General features: G+C 37.4%; 1 protein-coding gene across 1 annotated transcript; it reads left to right on the forward strand.

Moving 5' to 3' along the window:
- The first annotated feature begins 8,291 nt into the window (after positions 1-8,291).
- Positions 8,292-11,441, forward strand: msx2a (muscle segment homeobox 2a). The gene is made up of 2 exons (XM_053484913.1): positions 8,292-8,709; positions 9,626-11,441. The coding sequence occupies exons 1-2, from the start codon at positions 8,442-8,444 to the stop codon at positions 10,060-10,062; spliced, it is 705 nt and encodes a 234-aa protein (XP_053340888.1). The 5' UTR covers positions 8,292-8,441; the 3' UTR covers positions 10,063-11,441.
- The last annotated feature ends 6,490 nt before the right edge of the window (positions 11,442-17,931 follow it).

The raw sequence follows: 17,931 nt of genomic DNA on the forward strand, positions 1-17,931 counted from the left end.
TCTTTGTCTTCTTTTTTCATTTCTTGTGATGTTTTTTGTTTGCTTGTTTGTTTTTAAATGTAGATTAACATAGATATTTCCTGTAGATTTTGAGATGTGGTTGGAATTAATATTTTGTTGAAAAGAATCATTAAATGGTAGCCAGTAGTAAAGGTAAAGTTTGATTGCCTCTCAACATTAATTTATTTGTGTGTGTTATTGTTAATGTTATTCTACCCCACTAAAGTATACGGCTGTGAGCAACTGCAGTGTGGAGTGATACATTTTAATGGTCTCTTTCTGTAGAAACTTTTTTGTGCATTTCTTAGATCTTGGTGATTTATTCCTTCTTTCCTTCTCTCTTCCAGGCTCCAGGAAAATGACTTGCTCTTAGTTTTTCTTAGGGCCACACACCACTTAGTTTAGTGTTATAACTGTTTCAACTCATTACTAAGCCCTTCATTACTTGAATTGGGTGTGTTGAAGACTAAACAGTAAACTCATTTCTGTGATTCTACTTCTTTCAGCCTAAACTTGTGTTGTATGGAGCCATAATCCAGACATTGCTGTCATTATGTGCAGTGGCGCGGCCACATGGGTGGTATAAGGTGTAAAATGTTGCCTTAAAAGTAAGCTTTCCACCCATTTTCAGATGTGACTAATTCTCTTTATCATTATTTTCGACAAAATTCCTTCAGTGTTCAACACAAAAGTGCTTCTGTGAGGGTAATACTATAATATCATTAATTTTGCACCAATGAACAAATTGGATATTGTGTGTATTGTACATAGAGGAAAGTGAACTACAAAAATTTTACACTGCAAGTAAAAGTACTTGACTGAACCTCTTTATTCCAAACATTCCTATACTAATGGAAGAGGTCTCTACTAGGATCCATCCATGTATAGATTATATATGGCCTTTACAGTCTTAGGGAATGCCTTCAGATCTTAACCTGGTTGAACTCTTTGATAATTTGCACTTCAAGAAATTTTGAAGTGATGTCTTAGTAATGAGACATTCACCTTAGGCAGGATTGTTTAGTACAGTGCCTGTGTTCGAATGAAGCACATTATGTCTAAAAGGACATAGGTATCATTAGTGAGTAGATTTTTTTTTTTACAACTCTTGTTTCTAAGAAGAGAAATGAGCACTGTTGACCTCTAGCCTTCAGCCTACTGGTTGAACCAAAATTTGTTGCACAGACACATAATACTACTGTATCCTTGTTACATGCTTTTTGGATGGTAGTTCGTCCAACCCTGGCTGCTTGTGGTGGACATGTTTATGAGGTTAGAACTTGTTAAATGTTTGAGAAACATGATAGAGCGATCAGTTGCTTTAATTATGAATGTTTTCAATTTTCAATTACTAGACTATGAAAATGTTTTTATCAGATTAGGAATCAGCTCATGCACATGCAGAATTTCTGCATATAACAAACATAAGCTGACTAATTTGAAAGAACAAATGTGCCAGCAGGATTGCGGTTTATAGAATATGACGTTCGACCTGTCTGACAGCATAGTCGTTAATCACCGGTTGATGGCCTGTAAATTAAGATGCTGACATGTAACTGATAATTACCCTGTCATTCAGCTCGTTCGAAAAATGCCTCTCTGTTTAACCCTAGGGCTCAGGTATAATTGCACATCGCCTAAAGGAGCATGAGGTGAGCACTGTGTAGGGCAGGAGCAAGCTTTGGCGCCATGTGTTATGTAAGCGCTGATGAGAACGTGATAAGACCTGGAGCTGCATCCACACAGCCGACGGGCAGCCAGGCCATCTGTGTGACGAACATAGTGCTGATTTGACATATGAGAGTTTTAGTGCTTCTGACACCAGTGCATAGTCGAATGTGCATAGTTCTCTGCACAAACTTAATTGTCAGTGGTGTTCGAAATGGCTTGGTCTGTTGTTCTGTCGAGTTTTGTTTTTCTGCTGCGATAAGAATACGGCCAAAGGCAGCACTGTTTGGAGTAAAATGTTCCTGTGGTGCAATCCAGCCCTAAAAGTGGAGCTGTCTGCTGCTCTGTCTCCTGGGGCTTGAACTGTTCGTAATGGTCTGCTTACATTTCACTGTAGCTTGACGAACAGAAATTGGCTGTTTTAGGGCATCAAGCAGTGTGACTGTTAAGAGCTCGAAACCTCAAAGTGCCTTTTTATTCACATTTTGACTAGTACTTTAAAAATAAGTTTAGATACCCTGTTGGTGTTGTGTCATACTTAAACCACTTTAAACCCACCTATTGTTTTATCCTGATTTTGGTTTTACGCTGTTAACTTTTTACAATGTTATTGTGCATGAGAAATCCTCAGACACGTAATGCACGGTTCCCACACTAATTTAGAGTGGTATGGGTGTGGAACTGATTGAATCTTAAATACTTTCATCAATCAAAGCTCTTTAGGTTACATTTGTGGCAATACACATTCAGACTAGATTTCATAACTTTTTTTTTTTTTTTTAAGGACAAGAAACAAAATGTTGACCCTGGAGAGGAAGATAGTTCATATGTGTTACTAAAGTCAGTTGTGAAGTGATTGTCAGAACATAAAGCATGTTTAAGTAAACACGAAGGGCCAAATGGTTTATGCTGCGCTCCATTTCCTCTGAGCATTCTGTAAACATAGTAATCGCTTTGATATACTTAGCGATGTGCTTTCATTGTCACATCTTTGAACTGAAATAGGAGTTTGATTTTGTTTACTATTTCAGGCGTCTTTTTGGTTTTTGCCTCTTTCTAGCAGACCCTCCCAAGACATGACATTTATAGCTAGAGGAACAAAAACTGTGTTTAGACATCATCATAATTATAACAAAAGACCTACCATTGCTACAGGATCATAAACCATTAAAGAATAAAAATTAGTATTGATGTATGATCAACTATTTCTTTGTTATGGAAGTTATACGGAGGAAGAGATACGGTACAGTAAGTGTCGAAGGATATTCATTTAAGATTTTCTTAGTTGTAAAATCGATATGATGCACTAGAGCAACAAATTCAAATTCTTGACCAATTCACTGGCATATATGGTCCAATGATTCTTCAATCTACTACACACTCATAACTTTAGTGTCCACCTTCAAATTGTTCCATATATTGTTTGATGCATAAAAACCTGAAGGAAAGATTGTAACTGGTAGTTTCCTTTTACCTTGAAGTATAGTACTTAGCAAAAGTGATGTATATTAAATTAAGCAAATTGAGACAGATGTTTTAATGTGACAGGCTACAAAGTGCCTAAAGTTACAATGTAAAATTGTAAATGGTTGTTTATGTACCAACCTTAGCAGCAACTTCGTTTCCCTTCTTGTCTGTTTCGACTTATGTTTACGTATATTAATCACCGGCCTGATCATTTGTCATCATCTGCACCTGTTTCCTCCTTGGTTTATGTCATAAGTTTGATGTTTGTTTTATGCTTAAATGATTCATACTTCAACATTCCATAGGAACTGCGAAGGTACTGTACACGCATTGGACTGAAAATGAGAACCAAAAAGTAATTCAAGAAACCATTCCTAAGGACTACCTTAAAACATATTAAATAATAAATAAATTTATTTCCATTCATGGAAATAAAAATGAATGGTGGCACAGTTCTGTACATGCCCTCTCATTTGTGGCAGGAATAGCTAGTACATTTAGCTTGCAGCAATGCTAATAACAAAGCTTAGTGTGTTATATATACACCAAAGTGCTGTAGGCTATTAGCATTTATGATAAAAAAAAACTCTATGAAATCTATACCATTATAAAAACTAGTATAAAAAAGACAATTAAATTTTATAGATTAAAAAAACTTTAATATAAATAGTTTCATCTATTGGGAGATTGGAAAGTGACACCATGAAGCTTTTTTAAAATACTACTCGTTCTTCTGAGTCAGGATTATTCATGAACAACCCAACACTAGTACGTACTGTACTTGGACCTGAATGAATTTCAGCTGAATACCTCTTAAAGACATACAGTACAGCTACAGTTTAGGGGAAAAACTCATGTCAAGCTTCCTTACTGATGATGAAATTACTATAAAAAAACACATCATTGTTAGGATCAGATTACATTATACATGTTTTGCCCTCCTGTTTTCTTTTGTTATTTTTATTCTATTTACTCATAGAAACAATGTGTCATGTCCTATCATTATTTCCCAAGAACATCATACCTGGCCATGTATCAAAACAGAGACAGGAGGTTAAAATGGTTTCAGAAAATGTCTTCTTTTTTTTTTCATGAAGTACTCGTTTGAGCCCATGAGCGTTTTCACACACCTTTTAGTAGTTTGTTTCTCATACTTTGTAAAAAGCTGTCAAAAAAATGAACCGCCCTCATGCATTATTTCGTAATATTTCTTGTTCTTTTACCTTAGCGTTTGTGGTTAGTGCGCCATGAGGTGTGTTAATATTGTAAGTAATTACCTGGCAGAACTAAATACAAAGCATTCTCTTCTCAGCCTCTAATGAGTGTTATGCTCCTGGATATGCTCTTCCACTATAACAGAGTGTCCTGCTAATTATATCTTCTCTTTCTTCTCATTAAGTAACCTTAATGACTCTAAATTAACCACAGTGGAACAAGTTTGCTCTGATTTTTAACCCACGAGTGCTCCTTAATCACCGCTTCTGTGAAGGAGACTCATGAAAAAGATGAAAAGGCAGGATCTTAATTGATTTACAGGCATTTACACCAACAAGTCAAGCTGTGAACACAGCGATTCATAAACCTTAATGAACCCATAAGCCCATGAGGCCTTCGCCACGGCATTAAACCTGTCACAATTACAGAGCAGCGTTTCCCTTGAGGGCTGTAATAAGAATGCAGGAGCCCAGACTCAGTGGAGGCACTTAACTATTACTCTTGACTTGTACCATTGCATTCCCAGAGTGAATCAAATAATTACCACAGTGCATTTTATAGAGGAAAGGCTCTCTTTCTTTCTCTCTTTTTTCAAAAGTACCGTTTGTCACTGACGCGTTGTAAATCTCATCAGACCCAGCTGGCAGTGGGCGTCCATGAAAAGCGGGATGCATTAAAGTTAAAATCATATTTGCAATAAATGACACTTAATTTTAGTTCCATTTGTAAAAGTTATGCTGAACACCTGGCCTTCACAATGAGTCTAATTTCAGCTAGATAAACACACATTTACTTTCAGTTTCTTGTATTCATGCATTGTTGCAAATACAGCCCTGTGTACAGTTTAAAGGTCAGATGACCTTGAAGCAAAGGAAAATTCATAGCTTTTAAAATGACAGTCTCAGACTAATCAGCTTGGGCGCCATGCACCTCAGGAAGGTAGCAATTTTGTGTCATTACCGTTAAATCCCGGTTAAAAGAACCGGATTCCAAAGGCCTAATTACAAGGTGTTAATAATAACAATGTAATGACAGTCATTTTCTGGCTAGGCCAATCCCAGTGCCTTTCACAGCCTGCTAAGAGAAGCGCACAAGGGGAATTACCTTTATCAATCATCTTTCCTGTGCCTGAATTATTAGTCAGCCTGTGATACAAAAGTTCAAAGAGGATCAGATTTCACTTGCGGATATGTTTAACCTTGTCAACCAAGTGTGGGTTTTCTTTCTTTTTGTTAAATTAAGTTTTTAAATAGACCAGGATGTTCTTTAAGATCAGAGACATGATTTGTGTATTATATTTTTTCATGCTGTCAAAACAGTGATGTCACGAAATGTTTAAAAAATATATTTTTTTATTAATTTCACATCATTTGTCCAAAGGGCATTTTTTAAATTGCTTATGAACACTACCAGTCAAAAGCTTGGACATACCTTTTAATTTTATGGTCTTTCCTGATTTTTATCTCTTTCTAAATTGTGAAACAATGCTAAAGGCATCCAAAATATGCAATAATCTAAAAGATTTTTTAGGCTTTGTAACTCCAAATGCAGCAGAGATAGGTTTTGGTCTTGGTTTCCTGGGAATATCTTCATGGGAGCCAGTTTAATCACGGAGCTTGATGGGTTTTGCAAATCCACTTGACAATACTGTCCTTGTAGGAACTGTATCAGAACAGCTGACCTTTGTGGCTTAAAATAATAACTGACTGTTTTTATGTTACTTAAATACCAAATTCAGTGTGTTATTTCATAGTTTTGAAATCAGTATTGTTCTAGAATGTGAAAAAAAGAAGGTGTGTCCAATCTTTTGACCTTTACTGTATGTATTCATGTTTAACAGGGATGTTGTGGTCTAATATTTTGTATAGCAATTGGTGACAAACCTGTCTTGAAGTGGTATTGACATGTTTTCTGGTCTGAATTACAGAATCAATATTTTGCATTTGAAACTGGCACAGTACACATTACATTGATAGAATTAAAGCCAAGTGCTGTTACAGCTGTAATGTTTTGTATACAGTATCATCACACAAAAACAAATGTAATTGTGTGAAACAAGTGTTTCACACAATCAAATGTCAAATTTGGGTTTTGTTCATGCAGAAGCTATCATACAGAATTAATAAATATAAAGATTAAATAAACCTCTTTGAATATTTTCAATGTGTTTCTGTAAGGGTACACCATATACACATTTCTAGATTAAAAGTGCAGAACAAAGGAGCACCATGTCAGCAACAAGGAAAGGTAGAGTTTGGCATGTTTTCTTCTGTAAGTGTACCCTACTTTGTGTCAAAATAGCATAGCACTATAGGTTATTGTAGGTGATGTAGTGTTTTAGTAAAGGCTGTTATTGAAGGCGTGCAACATTATATGCACAATAGGTAAACCAATGTATAATGAAGGTACAACGTTTGATCCATGGTGATAGCAACTGAGAGGGAATGATGCTTAAAAGCCCTTGTTTTACGAGAGTGGTATGCATCTTCCATAACACACTCCAAACAATTTGTACCATTTCCCTATCACTGAGGAGCTAAAGTTAGTCATTTTTAGGGCATAACTTTTAGATAGTAATACAACTATTAAAGCATTTAACTTAACTACTTTTAGATCCTCATCTTTGGTTATTTATATGAATAAAAGACAGATTTTGACCGTACATTGGTCAGAACTTGCTCTTTCAACGATATCTTTAGGTTCATACATTGGAGGACCCAAAACCAGAAAGTTTTATGTATGTGTGTCTGTCTGCGCATGCATCAAACTGTGGGTGCGTCTTAAATCGAGAGCTGGACAGAATTTAATAAAACTTTTGCAAATATTTGCCTAAGGTTTAACCTGCACCATAATTGAAATCAAAAGGGTAAATAACAGTAATGTCATGAACAGATATGTGTCAGATTCATTAATCTACTTTAAAATAAGCTAATTGCTCAATGTCAACAAACACCTGCCCCAATAGATATCATTAGAAAATCTAAACTGAATTTTTAAGTCTACATTTATCTTAATGGGATAACATAATATTTAGGTTAGACAGAGAGCTCTGCCATACAGAAAGACAGGCCAGAGGTACATGGGCTTCAAACTGAAATATTAGTATTACTGATTATATTAAAGCTGATAAGCTTTTTATTAGCTTTAACCTTTTAACTATTTCTATGAACTCTTTTCCTGTCTAAGACACTTCAGCTAGTTATAAATAAACCTAAATAAGATTTCACAAACAGGTACATCATGTAAACCCGTCTAGATCAAATATACAGAACATTATGAAAGGTACAGTTTAGCAAGATTTCTTCTGTAGGTGTACCCTACTTAATGTTAAAATACCACAGATTACTGGTGATGTAGTGTTTTTGGTAAAGGCTATTATTAAAGGCAACATTATATGCACCATACTGTAGGTAATCCGATGTACATAGGTTTGATCCTTGGTCATAGCACCTTAGAGACAGTCAATGATGCTTGAGTGCAATTGTTTCCTAGAGTGATGTATGATTTGCAAGGGCATCTTCCATTAATATATTCCATTAAAAAAATTATATACTGCAAAGATACAAAGGACCACTTTTGTATCTTATCTTGAATAATTAGTAATATTTTTCATGCACATTTAAGAATATAACCTCATTGATAAGGAAAGATATGTGTGCAGTGTATCGTGTGATGCTATACAGTATATACTGTGAAGGGAATTTAACGGCAACCCGTTATTATGCGTCGAGCCCTGCGCGTGCCGTGTCTCCCTGCGTTAATCAGGTATAATGGACTGAATGAATGCACTTAAACGAGCCAAAGGCACGCACACACACGCGCACGCACGCACGCACACACACACACTTCCCATAATAACTTTTTTTTTTTCTTGGCTGGGCGGTGACGGTGACTGCCTCCAACAACTTTGCTCCGGGATGCTCTTCAAACGCTGAGAACTTTGAGCGGAGTGCACGAGAACCTGGCGCACGCGGAAGCACCGACAGTGTGTTTGTTTTATTTTATATTATTGCGTTTTAATTTTTACTTTTATAATATACTCTTTTTTTTTTTTTTGGAAGGCTCGCGCTTGATTTCCCCGAGCCCGACGCATGAGGCACGGTATGAGCGCAGAGCTCAGCGAGGACGCCGCGTGCTCGGCTCAGCGCGCCCCGAGCCTGCCGTTCAGCGTGGACGCGCTCATGGCTCGCGCAGGGACCAGGACTCCCGCGGAAACGCCTCGCTATGGCAGCGGGCGCTCGACGCTGCTCTACGGGCCGCCCGTGCCCGAGGACTGCATCCCGTCGTCGCCCGTCAAGTCGGCAGCCTCGGATCGAGACGAGGCGTCCTGGCCCAAGTCAGCGTGCTCACCTCAGCCACGTAGGTCACACACACACACACACACGTTCTATAACGCATTTGTCATGACAACAACACCACTACGTTTCCTTGTCTCTCATGTCCACTTTTCTAACGTTAACACAGATCAATCGTTCACCCTGAGAAGTCGATACAATGTAAATAACGTCTCTCAAGTTATGATTTAAACCTACAAAGGTAAAGGAGTACGCTTGAGCCAGGCCATGTGCAGTAGCACTTTTTTTTCCCTGAACATGTACTGCAGTGATGTAGTGGTGACAGTTTTTGTTGGTGTCATTTCCTGTACAATACAGGAATAAAATCAAAAGAAAGAAATTGACATATAATAAAATATACATACTATTTTATTTCTATTCACCAGAGTGGCAGCTAAATCCTTACATACAGTGTCTACAGAAGATAAACACAAACTTTTTCTTTTAGTCAAGTATGTTGTCATGACCATAACTCACTTCCTCAAATATTGGATAAACTGCTAGACAAACATGTATGTTGTGTTTATTTTTTTAACGAAATCATAAGAGTTTTATTAAAACACTTTCTACCCACAAATCCGATTCCATGCTATATTTGTCATGCTGATGCTACTTTAAGTATCAAGTGTGGTATATGAGACATTGTTTACACATAATTGTCTCCCATTAAATTCAAATGAGTAACCAAACATTCTTTTAACTATAGTAATTAAATAATAACTACGCAAACATTGACTGAAGTTAAATAAAACTGTAAAGACAAACTTATGAAGCCCTTGCAGCATGTAATGGGCCCCTGGTTGGAAAAATATAGAATTAAAATAGAAAGTGTTGCATGTCAGTTGTAAAGAGGTACATCAATGTGAATATCCTGTCTAATGTTAAAGGGGAAAAATATTTCTGAAAACATACTGTACTTTACATTTGCTCCCATGTTTCAGGACACCTTGGACCGAGCACATGTTCTCTCAGAAAGCACAAGACAAATCGTAAGCCTCGCACACCATTCACGACGGCTCAGCTCCTGGCGCTAGAGCGCAAGTTCCGTCAGAAGCAGTACCTCTCCATCGCAGAGCGTGCTGAGTTTTCCAGCTCGCTTTGCCTGACTGAAACACAGGTAAAAATCTGGTTCCAGAACAGACGTGCCAAAGCCAAGCGACTCCAGGAGGCCGAGATGGAGAAGCTTAAAATGGCGGCCAAGCCCTCTGCGCATTCGGGGCTCTCTTTCACGTTTCCTCTTGGCAGTCAACCACAGGGAGCAGCAGCACTCCTCTATGGACAATCAGGACACTTTCCTTTTCGCAGATACATGCTCCCCATGCCTCCACTTGGGATTTACTCTACACCTTTGTCCTATAGTATGTATCATTTGTCCTGAGTGGCAATACAGTATGGATTTTTTATTCCAACCAAACTGAAGACTGTTTGTCAGTGCCTAAACATCTTTGCCCACTGGGCTCATTTGTAATCTAAATAGTGCATCAAGTGGCGAAAAAACAACAAAGCCAACAACAAAAAGGCTGTTTTTTTTTCTTTTGACCTAGTTGTAGTTTTATTAAACTTTTGAAACAGATGTCATTATCCCCACATAAACACAGGAAGAAAATCCTTACTGGCCACAGTTTGGGGAGGCTGTGTCGTAATGCACCTTATTCTTAAGCCTATGCAGGTTCAGATGCTGGATATACTGAACTATAGTTGATAAAATTTAACAGTGTCATTGTTCTTAACATTTAAACGGAATTTCTTATTCACTTGCATGCTTCACTTTTTGTTTTGGGGTCAATTCAAAAAGTGTAAATTAACCCTGAACCATTCATATCAGACATACAGAACTCTTGTGTAGGAAATCAGTATTTTACATTTTTAAGAAAACATATTTTAAATCAAAACAATTATAAAGTTCTATTTTGTACTTTTTTCCTCAGTGCTAACTTAAACTTACAAACCCAAATATGTTGATTACACGAGCTCTATATAGCCTTTATAACCTTGTGTAGTGATCACATGATTATATTTATATGAGGAACAAATGTACAATAATGTTTTTATAATAAAATTTTTTATTCTCATTAAATGACACTTTCAGATGAAACATGGTGCATTTATATAAAATATGTAGCCTGATGTCACAAGCCAAACCAGGCCAATCTAAGGGAAAGACAGTAAAAATAAAATTACAAAACCAAGACATTTATAAAATCTGGATTATAGTTAATTATTTCATTGCGGCCAATGATGCAATAATTGAGAATGTGAGATAAGCTCGACCCCAAAGGCTGTAGGGTTGCTAATGCTTTTTAAATTGAGCTGCTGAAAAGAGGCTTTTAGGCATTTGCGCCTATAATCTTTTGAAATGTTGAGGCTGATCTGTATGGCTCTCTTTTTTCATCCTGGTGGTCTTGGGAAAAGTTAATTAAACGGTGTCATTACATGACGTACTGAAACACTGGGTCTCTCTCAAAGCTATTCAAGCTGGTTAAACTCCCTCTGTGTGTAAGCACAGGAATGTGGTTCCCTGTTGAGTATGACATGTTGATCTTTTCATCTATTGTCAACACTGTAGAACCAATTTACTGTCTACACCCTGTCCTACACCCTGACTGTTATTAAGCATGAATTAAAACTAATAGTACAATAACAGCTATGTATTCAAATTAGTCAAGGCCATACCAGGGCTTGTAGGCAAATTTTCTGAGATATTTACAGTAGGTTGCAGTTGTTGTTTTGCATGTATTTAAGGAGTGCTCGCTTAAGTTCTGGAAGTAGGTGTGTGATAATATATTTTGAAGGAACCAGGCCTTGAGTTTTTTTTAAACATACACTAAATGCAAAGCAGGGAAATTCTTTTGAAAGGTTCCTGAAAGGGTAAGGTGTACTGTTCTTTTTAGCGACAAAGTAAAACAGAAACCATAAGGCACAATAATTTGTAAGATTTTAAACAGGACATGACTTTTGTTTGATATTATTATTGGTTAATTGATTTTTTTTCCCCACTTGTGAGGATATTTTGAAGCAGTAAAAAATCCAAATATTTATTTCAGCAGCAGGCAAGATATTACATTTTAACAGAGGAGTATGAAAGTATTTTCTCACTCTCACACTCATCATCTATACCACTTAATCCTGTATTCAGTGTCACGAGGGGGCCTGGAGCCTGTCCCAGGAGACTTAGGGAACAAGGCAGGGTACACCCTGGACTGGGTGCCAATCCATTGCAGGGCACACATACAGTATACACACACTCACACACACACACACACTATGGCCCATTTGGGAACGCCAATTAACCTACATGTCTTTGGACTGTGGGAGGAAACCCACCAAGCACGGGGAGAACATGCAAACTCCATACACACAGAGACGGTAATCGAACCTGGCAGGGAATCGAACCCGGACCCTGGAGGTGCAAGGCAACAGTGCTAACCACTAAACCACCATGCCGCCTAATATCTAATACCTTTGCTATTCATTACACTGCTTGCATTGTTTAATGCCTTAAAAAAATTCTGTTTTTAACCCAGAGCACTTTCAATAATCAATCTTGCTTTCTGCAGCTTTTGACATTCTTGACTGTCAGATTGGGAAAATGTCTTATCTTTCTTTTATCACGCCATTATGCAGACATTTTCATTAAACGCTTTATCCTGGCTCGAGTTGTGGTGGATTCGGAGCCTTTCCCAAGAACACTGAATATATATTGGTAATACAACTTGGATGGGATATCAGTCATATAATCATTCACACTCATTCGCAGGCTAGTAATCACTTCCAGAATGTTTGTGAGACACAGAGGAAACCAGAGAATCCTTGAAAATCCCTTTTTCTTAGGACAGAGCATGCTCAGAACAAAGGCAGCAGTGCTACCCACTGAGAAACTTTATCGTTCCTTAAGGCACAGCATCCCAACCCCTGTTCCGGGAGTACTCCCTGTCTGGATCATTATCGTCTTTTAGCTGCTCTCAGCACATCAGATTCAGCTGATCATATAATTAACAGTGCTTCCTGAGTTGAAGTGGGTGTGTCAAAGGGGACCTATTATGTAAAATTCACTTTTTAGTCATTTTAAGCGATCAAATGGGTCTCCAGTGTCCATGTACAAACAAAAAGTGATGGGGAAAATACTTTTATTTTGTACTTTAACATTTTGTATTGGCCATGGTTCAAACAAGCCCAATTCTTTTTTTTCAATTGTGACCTCTTATAAGAAGACCCCCTCTGCCAGCTTGTGGCCCAGCTTTGCTTTTCTCTCGAGGGGCATGGCTTGGCAGTAACTCATTCACATAGTCATTGAAATGGTGCATTTGGAGGAAAAGGGAAAGGCAGGATGTTTTAAGCAGGAAGAAGTGAGAGGTATTTCAGCTGAAGCGACAATAAATAGTTAATTATGGGACCTTTTAAGTAGGGGAAATGCAACAGTTTGGAGGACAGGATGGCCCTCAAGAGCGGGGTTGGGAACCTTAAGAAAAATCTCTTGTTTACAAAGTGAACACTGATCCCTGTTCTTTGCAGGTCCTTTGCTCTGAACTCATATGTCTTTCCTCTACCAAAGCTTTCCAGATCTGGTTTAATTTATCAGGCTTAAATGATCTTAAATGCTGTGCTCCATGTCAACCAGACCCCTTACTTAATTGTGCTTGACCTCCAATTTTAGTTTAACCACTGTGAAATCATGTGTATGTACTGTGCTCGGTGATAAGGACCAAAACACATTTTGAGACTGGCTTTCACTCTCTCACTTAACTGTTGGATTTACTGGCTCTATCTGACTGCTTCTCTGTCCTGCGGAGCCATGTTACAATTATGAGCGATTTCACAGTCCATTTCCTTCCCTTTGTTTTGAAAACAAGCTCTGGCATTAGTTTGATAGCAGAATGTTTTTCGAGGTGCAAAATTGCCTTTCGGCTCCAGAGATTAGCCGCACTCCTTTGGGTTGAAAATCCACGATCTTTGTGCCAAGTTTGTTTGACTGCTCATTCTACTTGGTGCTCAGCTTTGAAATGCTTCAAACCTGGGAGGTCCACAAAGGTGGCAAGAAACTTTATGCTAATCCAGATATAGGCCTTTAATGCGCACAAATTACAGATGATTTCAGGCTTGCGAGCTTATTTATGGGTAAACTAATCTGAGTTTGTGTTCAAAAGACAAAGTTTCCAAGCATCAAAAGCATAAAAAGCAGCTATTAGTGAAAAGGCATGCTTCCTGTAATGCTAAATATACATTTTTCCTAAATACCTGAATTCAGTTTGGTATATTAATAACAATTTATGTTTTTTTTTTTTATTATTATTGACTAGATATGCAGGTATACAGTAGATATGCAGGGTGAAAAATTAAAGAAGCATAAATGTGTTTTAGGAAGTTGTTGGTCTAGTGAAAGCCCTGACATCAGGTGCCTTGGCGAGTCTTTTCACCTGTACTCTATAGATGTTATACCTTGTTCTTCCAAAACATATATGTAAGGAGCACTATTGAAAATCTCCCATTGCACAGTTAGACTGGTGATGATGACATTTCCTTCCAGGATAAGAGTGAGCAGTCAGAAGCACTTTGTATTGATTTGCACTTGCAGAAAACTGAATCCAAATCATACCAGCTAAATAAATCCTGCCCACAGCACAATAGAGTCCAAGGTTTCGTTTGTCGTGTGTGTATTTTTGGCCAAGTAGGCAAGAGCGCCATCTACAGCAGCTTGGATAAACAATCCACAGTCTAGAGCAGGGGCTTTCATACTGCTTTGCAGGTAATATGTTTTAAGACTGTGCTAGGAACACATATGAGAGAATTTCTCAATCAGGTAGTTGATACAGTATATGCAGGCAGCTGTAGGTGGCACTCTTGGTCCAAGGTTAAATCTTGATCCAGTGCAGTGTGAGGTGGTGAGAACGAGGGAGGAAAGGGGAGGGGGTGAGAGAGAAAGGGTTTAAATGTGTCTGTAAAACCCCATGATAGGTATAGCATGCATGTAGGTGATAGTGACATTTGGTGGATTCCATAAAGAAACTTTTGTTCCTTTTGTGGTTATGTATCAGCTCAATTGTTACTGAAATGTTCCTCTTTTGTGAGCTTTCACATTTGCAAGTGTCCATACTGGTTGTGCACCTTTGCTACAGCATCTGACATTAAAGGTGTTTTCACAAACTGCATGTGACGTTTGACTGTTTTTGACTGTTTTGTGTGTGTGTGTGTGTGTGTGTGTGTGTGTGTGTGAGTGTGTAAATACATACTGTGATGATTATTTTACACAATTCCCATGGCATTCATTTTCCTTACACCACAGCAATTTGCCCTCAATTACAATTCTTTACTTTGTAAAATAAATTAATTACAAATTACTTTATTAATTAAGCCATCTTGTTTTTACCCACTTATACTGACTAGTTATCACTTACCAAAAGTGCTGCTGCTAGAGACACCTCCCATACATGTTGAATAAAAATGTACCATGCCACCACCTTTAAAACCATCTAGGATTAGGCTTCCTTATGGCTTTCATCTGGCTTGCAGGGACTTGACCCGACAGGACCTCTGGTGGTGTGCTGTGGTGTCTGCAGAAAATCCCTTTGGATGCTGAGTGTAAGTTTGATTATAACAGTATAACAAATTATTACAGTATAAAAAGTTTTCTTTGTGTGTTTATTAAGGTAAGAGTGAGAATGATTTCGCTGATTCATATGTTGTTTTAAGCATATTATTTGTATTTGCACAGTAAATAAAGTAACTTTTAACACTTACACTTTCTTAATGATCTCATCTAATTAGTTTTTAAATGACTTGATGGGCCACTTAAACTCTCATTTCTATTGAAGACAATCCAAATCATGTAAGCGTACCGATCTGCTTACACGTTATCCTCAGCGTGTTTTTTTTTTCTCTTAAAATAAGGGGAGTACCAAGCTGAATAATTGTTCAGAGGAGTGCACAGTTGATTGACAGCTCTGATAGGGTGGAGAGATGGCGACTTTCCATACATACCTGCCAACATTGCCGGTGACTCAGTCATTTCTGAGCTCAGTGAAGCAGAATGGCAAGCCATTGTACGGATGAAAGAATACAAACAAAAATGTACTCACAATCTTACACAAACACACAGGTTTTCTTTTTACTAAGCTTTAAAGAAATGGAAAATGTGCTGATTATATTTCTGCACATCTGTTGATGGGAATTTGTCACACTGAGTAAAAGGAAAGCCTCAATGTGGTGACTCATGTTGATATTATCTCTATACTCTATTTATAGCCAGTAAAAAAAAAAAATGTGCCTTAGCTGAATTAAAAAAAAAAAAAAAAACTAATCCTTTTCTTGAGTCAACAAAAAGATTTAAAATCATTTGTATCCTTTTATATATTTTTAGGAAAAGATATAGATATAAGCTACATTCTATAGAACACCATGTGACCCTATTAAAATTATTGTGTTACTCAACCTCAAAGTGCAGGCTGAAGGAAATTGCTTGGTTTATCTCAGGGTTCTTCAGCTTCATTCCTGGAGGGCCGATGTCCTCCACCTAAACACACTTACTGAACCTCTAATTAACAGATTAGTTAAATCGGTTGTGTTTGAGCAGAAGACTCACCAAACTATCCTGGACACTGGTCCTCCAGGTCTGGAGCTGAAGATCCCTGGTTTATCTGGTACTGTGCTTTGATGATTTAAACAATATCTGAATGTTAGAGACATAAATAATTTTTGCACTGATTTGGTGGTTCAAGAAATTCCTTAGAAGTTCTTTAGGGTTCATTTGTGCCCCAGAACCCACCCTATCCTATGTATAAAAAAAATAGCTCTGGGTTACTTTGTAGATGATCATCCATTCTACTGTATACCATCTATACGATCTATATAATTGTTACGGATCTTGAAAAATTTTCTTTATGCCATGCATCCAAAATCATGGTAGTTTAGAACTTAAACTAGTAATTGGAAGGTGTTGGGCTCCCAATAGCAAGCTGCCACTGTTGGACCTTTGAGCAAGGCTCTTACCCTCAACTAGTTTCAATCTACTTTATTCTTTCCACTGATAGGATCCATGTAATCTTGGCCTTAACTTTGATAGACATCTGACATTTTATCCACCTTTTAAGATCAACATAGACTTTATAAACTGCGCCTTTTTTTTTAAGGTTAAATACCATCAGGATAATTAACTTGAATGCAGAAATAAAGTGACAATACAGTAGGTCAAGCTAAGGAACTTGTTAACTTTCAGTAAAATCTGTGTTAAAAAAGAATATTTCAACAAAAAATCTCTTCAACAAACAAGGGTTGGTAATGTCACATCAGCTCTGTGCAGTATCCCTCCCAGCCACCAGAGGTCGCAGTCTCCTGAATATTAAGCAGCACTTTCTTGTTGATGGATTTACAGATTTTTTTTTCCAGATTTTTCTATCTGTTTCCAAGAAGCAAAAAAACAGTGTAAATTCTGTTTGTGTGTGAGGCATTGCCAGACTTAGAGCATGGGAACTTGCCTGTCCTCTGAGATTTAAGGGTCTCTGTGTAATGCCACCAAGTTGTAACCCAGTTAGGCTCTAATAGAAAATTTTGGAGTGAAGTGTTAGACATCACCCTGCACCACCAGCATCAAAGAACCAATTGATGTAATACCTTTTAATTGAACAGTGTTTGTTCGTCAGGTAAAGCTTCAGATTAGGTGGAGCTGCTCTGATGACTAGTCAAACTCATTACCAAGATCTTTTTCTTTCTTTAACTTGTCACCTGTATTTAAATTAGGCCTAAAATGTTTGTTAAGTTACTTAACAGTCGTTGCTACTAATAATGGCTTTTAACTCAGATCTCACTATCATATTTGACAGTGAGATCTGTGTATCTATGTATTACAATAGGAATGAATTAAGATGAGAGTGTTGTTAATTCCCTACTATATGGAAACGAAAATCTAAATCCTGACCTATGAGCTCAATTTTCATTTATTTATTCATTAACTACAAAATTATGCATACATTATTGTGTATTTTTGCAGACTGGCAAGAAAAATCTAATTACAAATAGAACTTAGCTTACATTTGTACAATTTGAAAATTATTTCAGAATTTATATAAAAAATCATCACCTGAATTTACCTACGTAAATAGGTAAGGGCCTTCCACTTAAAAATTCCTACAGTAATATGGTTTAGTTTGGCAACAAATTATTTTACCCTAACTGATGCAGTGAGTAGCTGCTCTTTCCATAACCAACCACTTCAAAAAAGATACCCTATGGTTATGGCAAGTCAAAGTAAGACTGT

The sequence above is a fragment of the Clarias gariepinus genome, chromosome 2 (assembly GCF_024256425.1).
Source record: "Clarias gariepinus isolate MV-2021 ecotype Netherlands chromosome 2, CGAR_prim_01v2, whole genome shotgun sequence".
NCBI lineage: Eukaryota > Metazoa > Chordata > Actinopteri > Siluriformes > Clariidae > Clarias > Clarias gariepinus.

What these genes read in the sequence shown, in the direction of transcription:
- msx2a (XM_053484913.1), top strand. Translation starts at nt 8,442, where the DNA reads ATGAGGCACGGTATGAGCGCAGAGCTCAGCGAGGACGCCGCGTGCTCG. An exon ending in AGCGTGCTCACCTCAGCCAC is followed by an intron (nt 8,710 to 9,625) that starts GTAGGTCACACA and finishes CCCATGTTTCAG; the next exon opens with GACACCTTGGACCGAGCACA.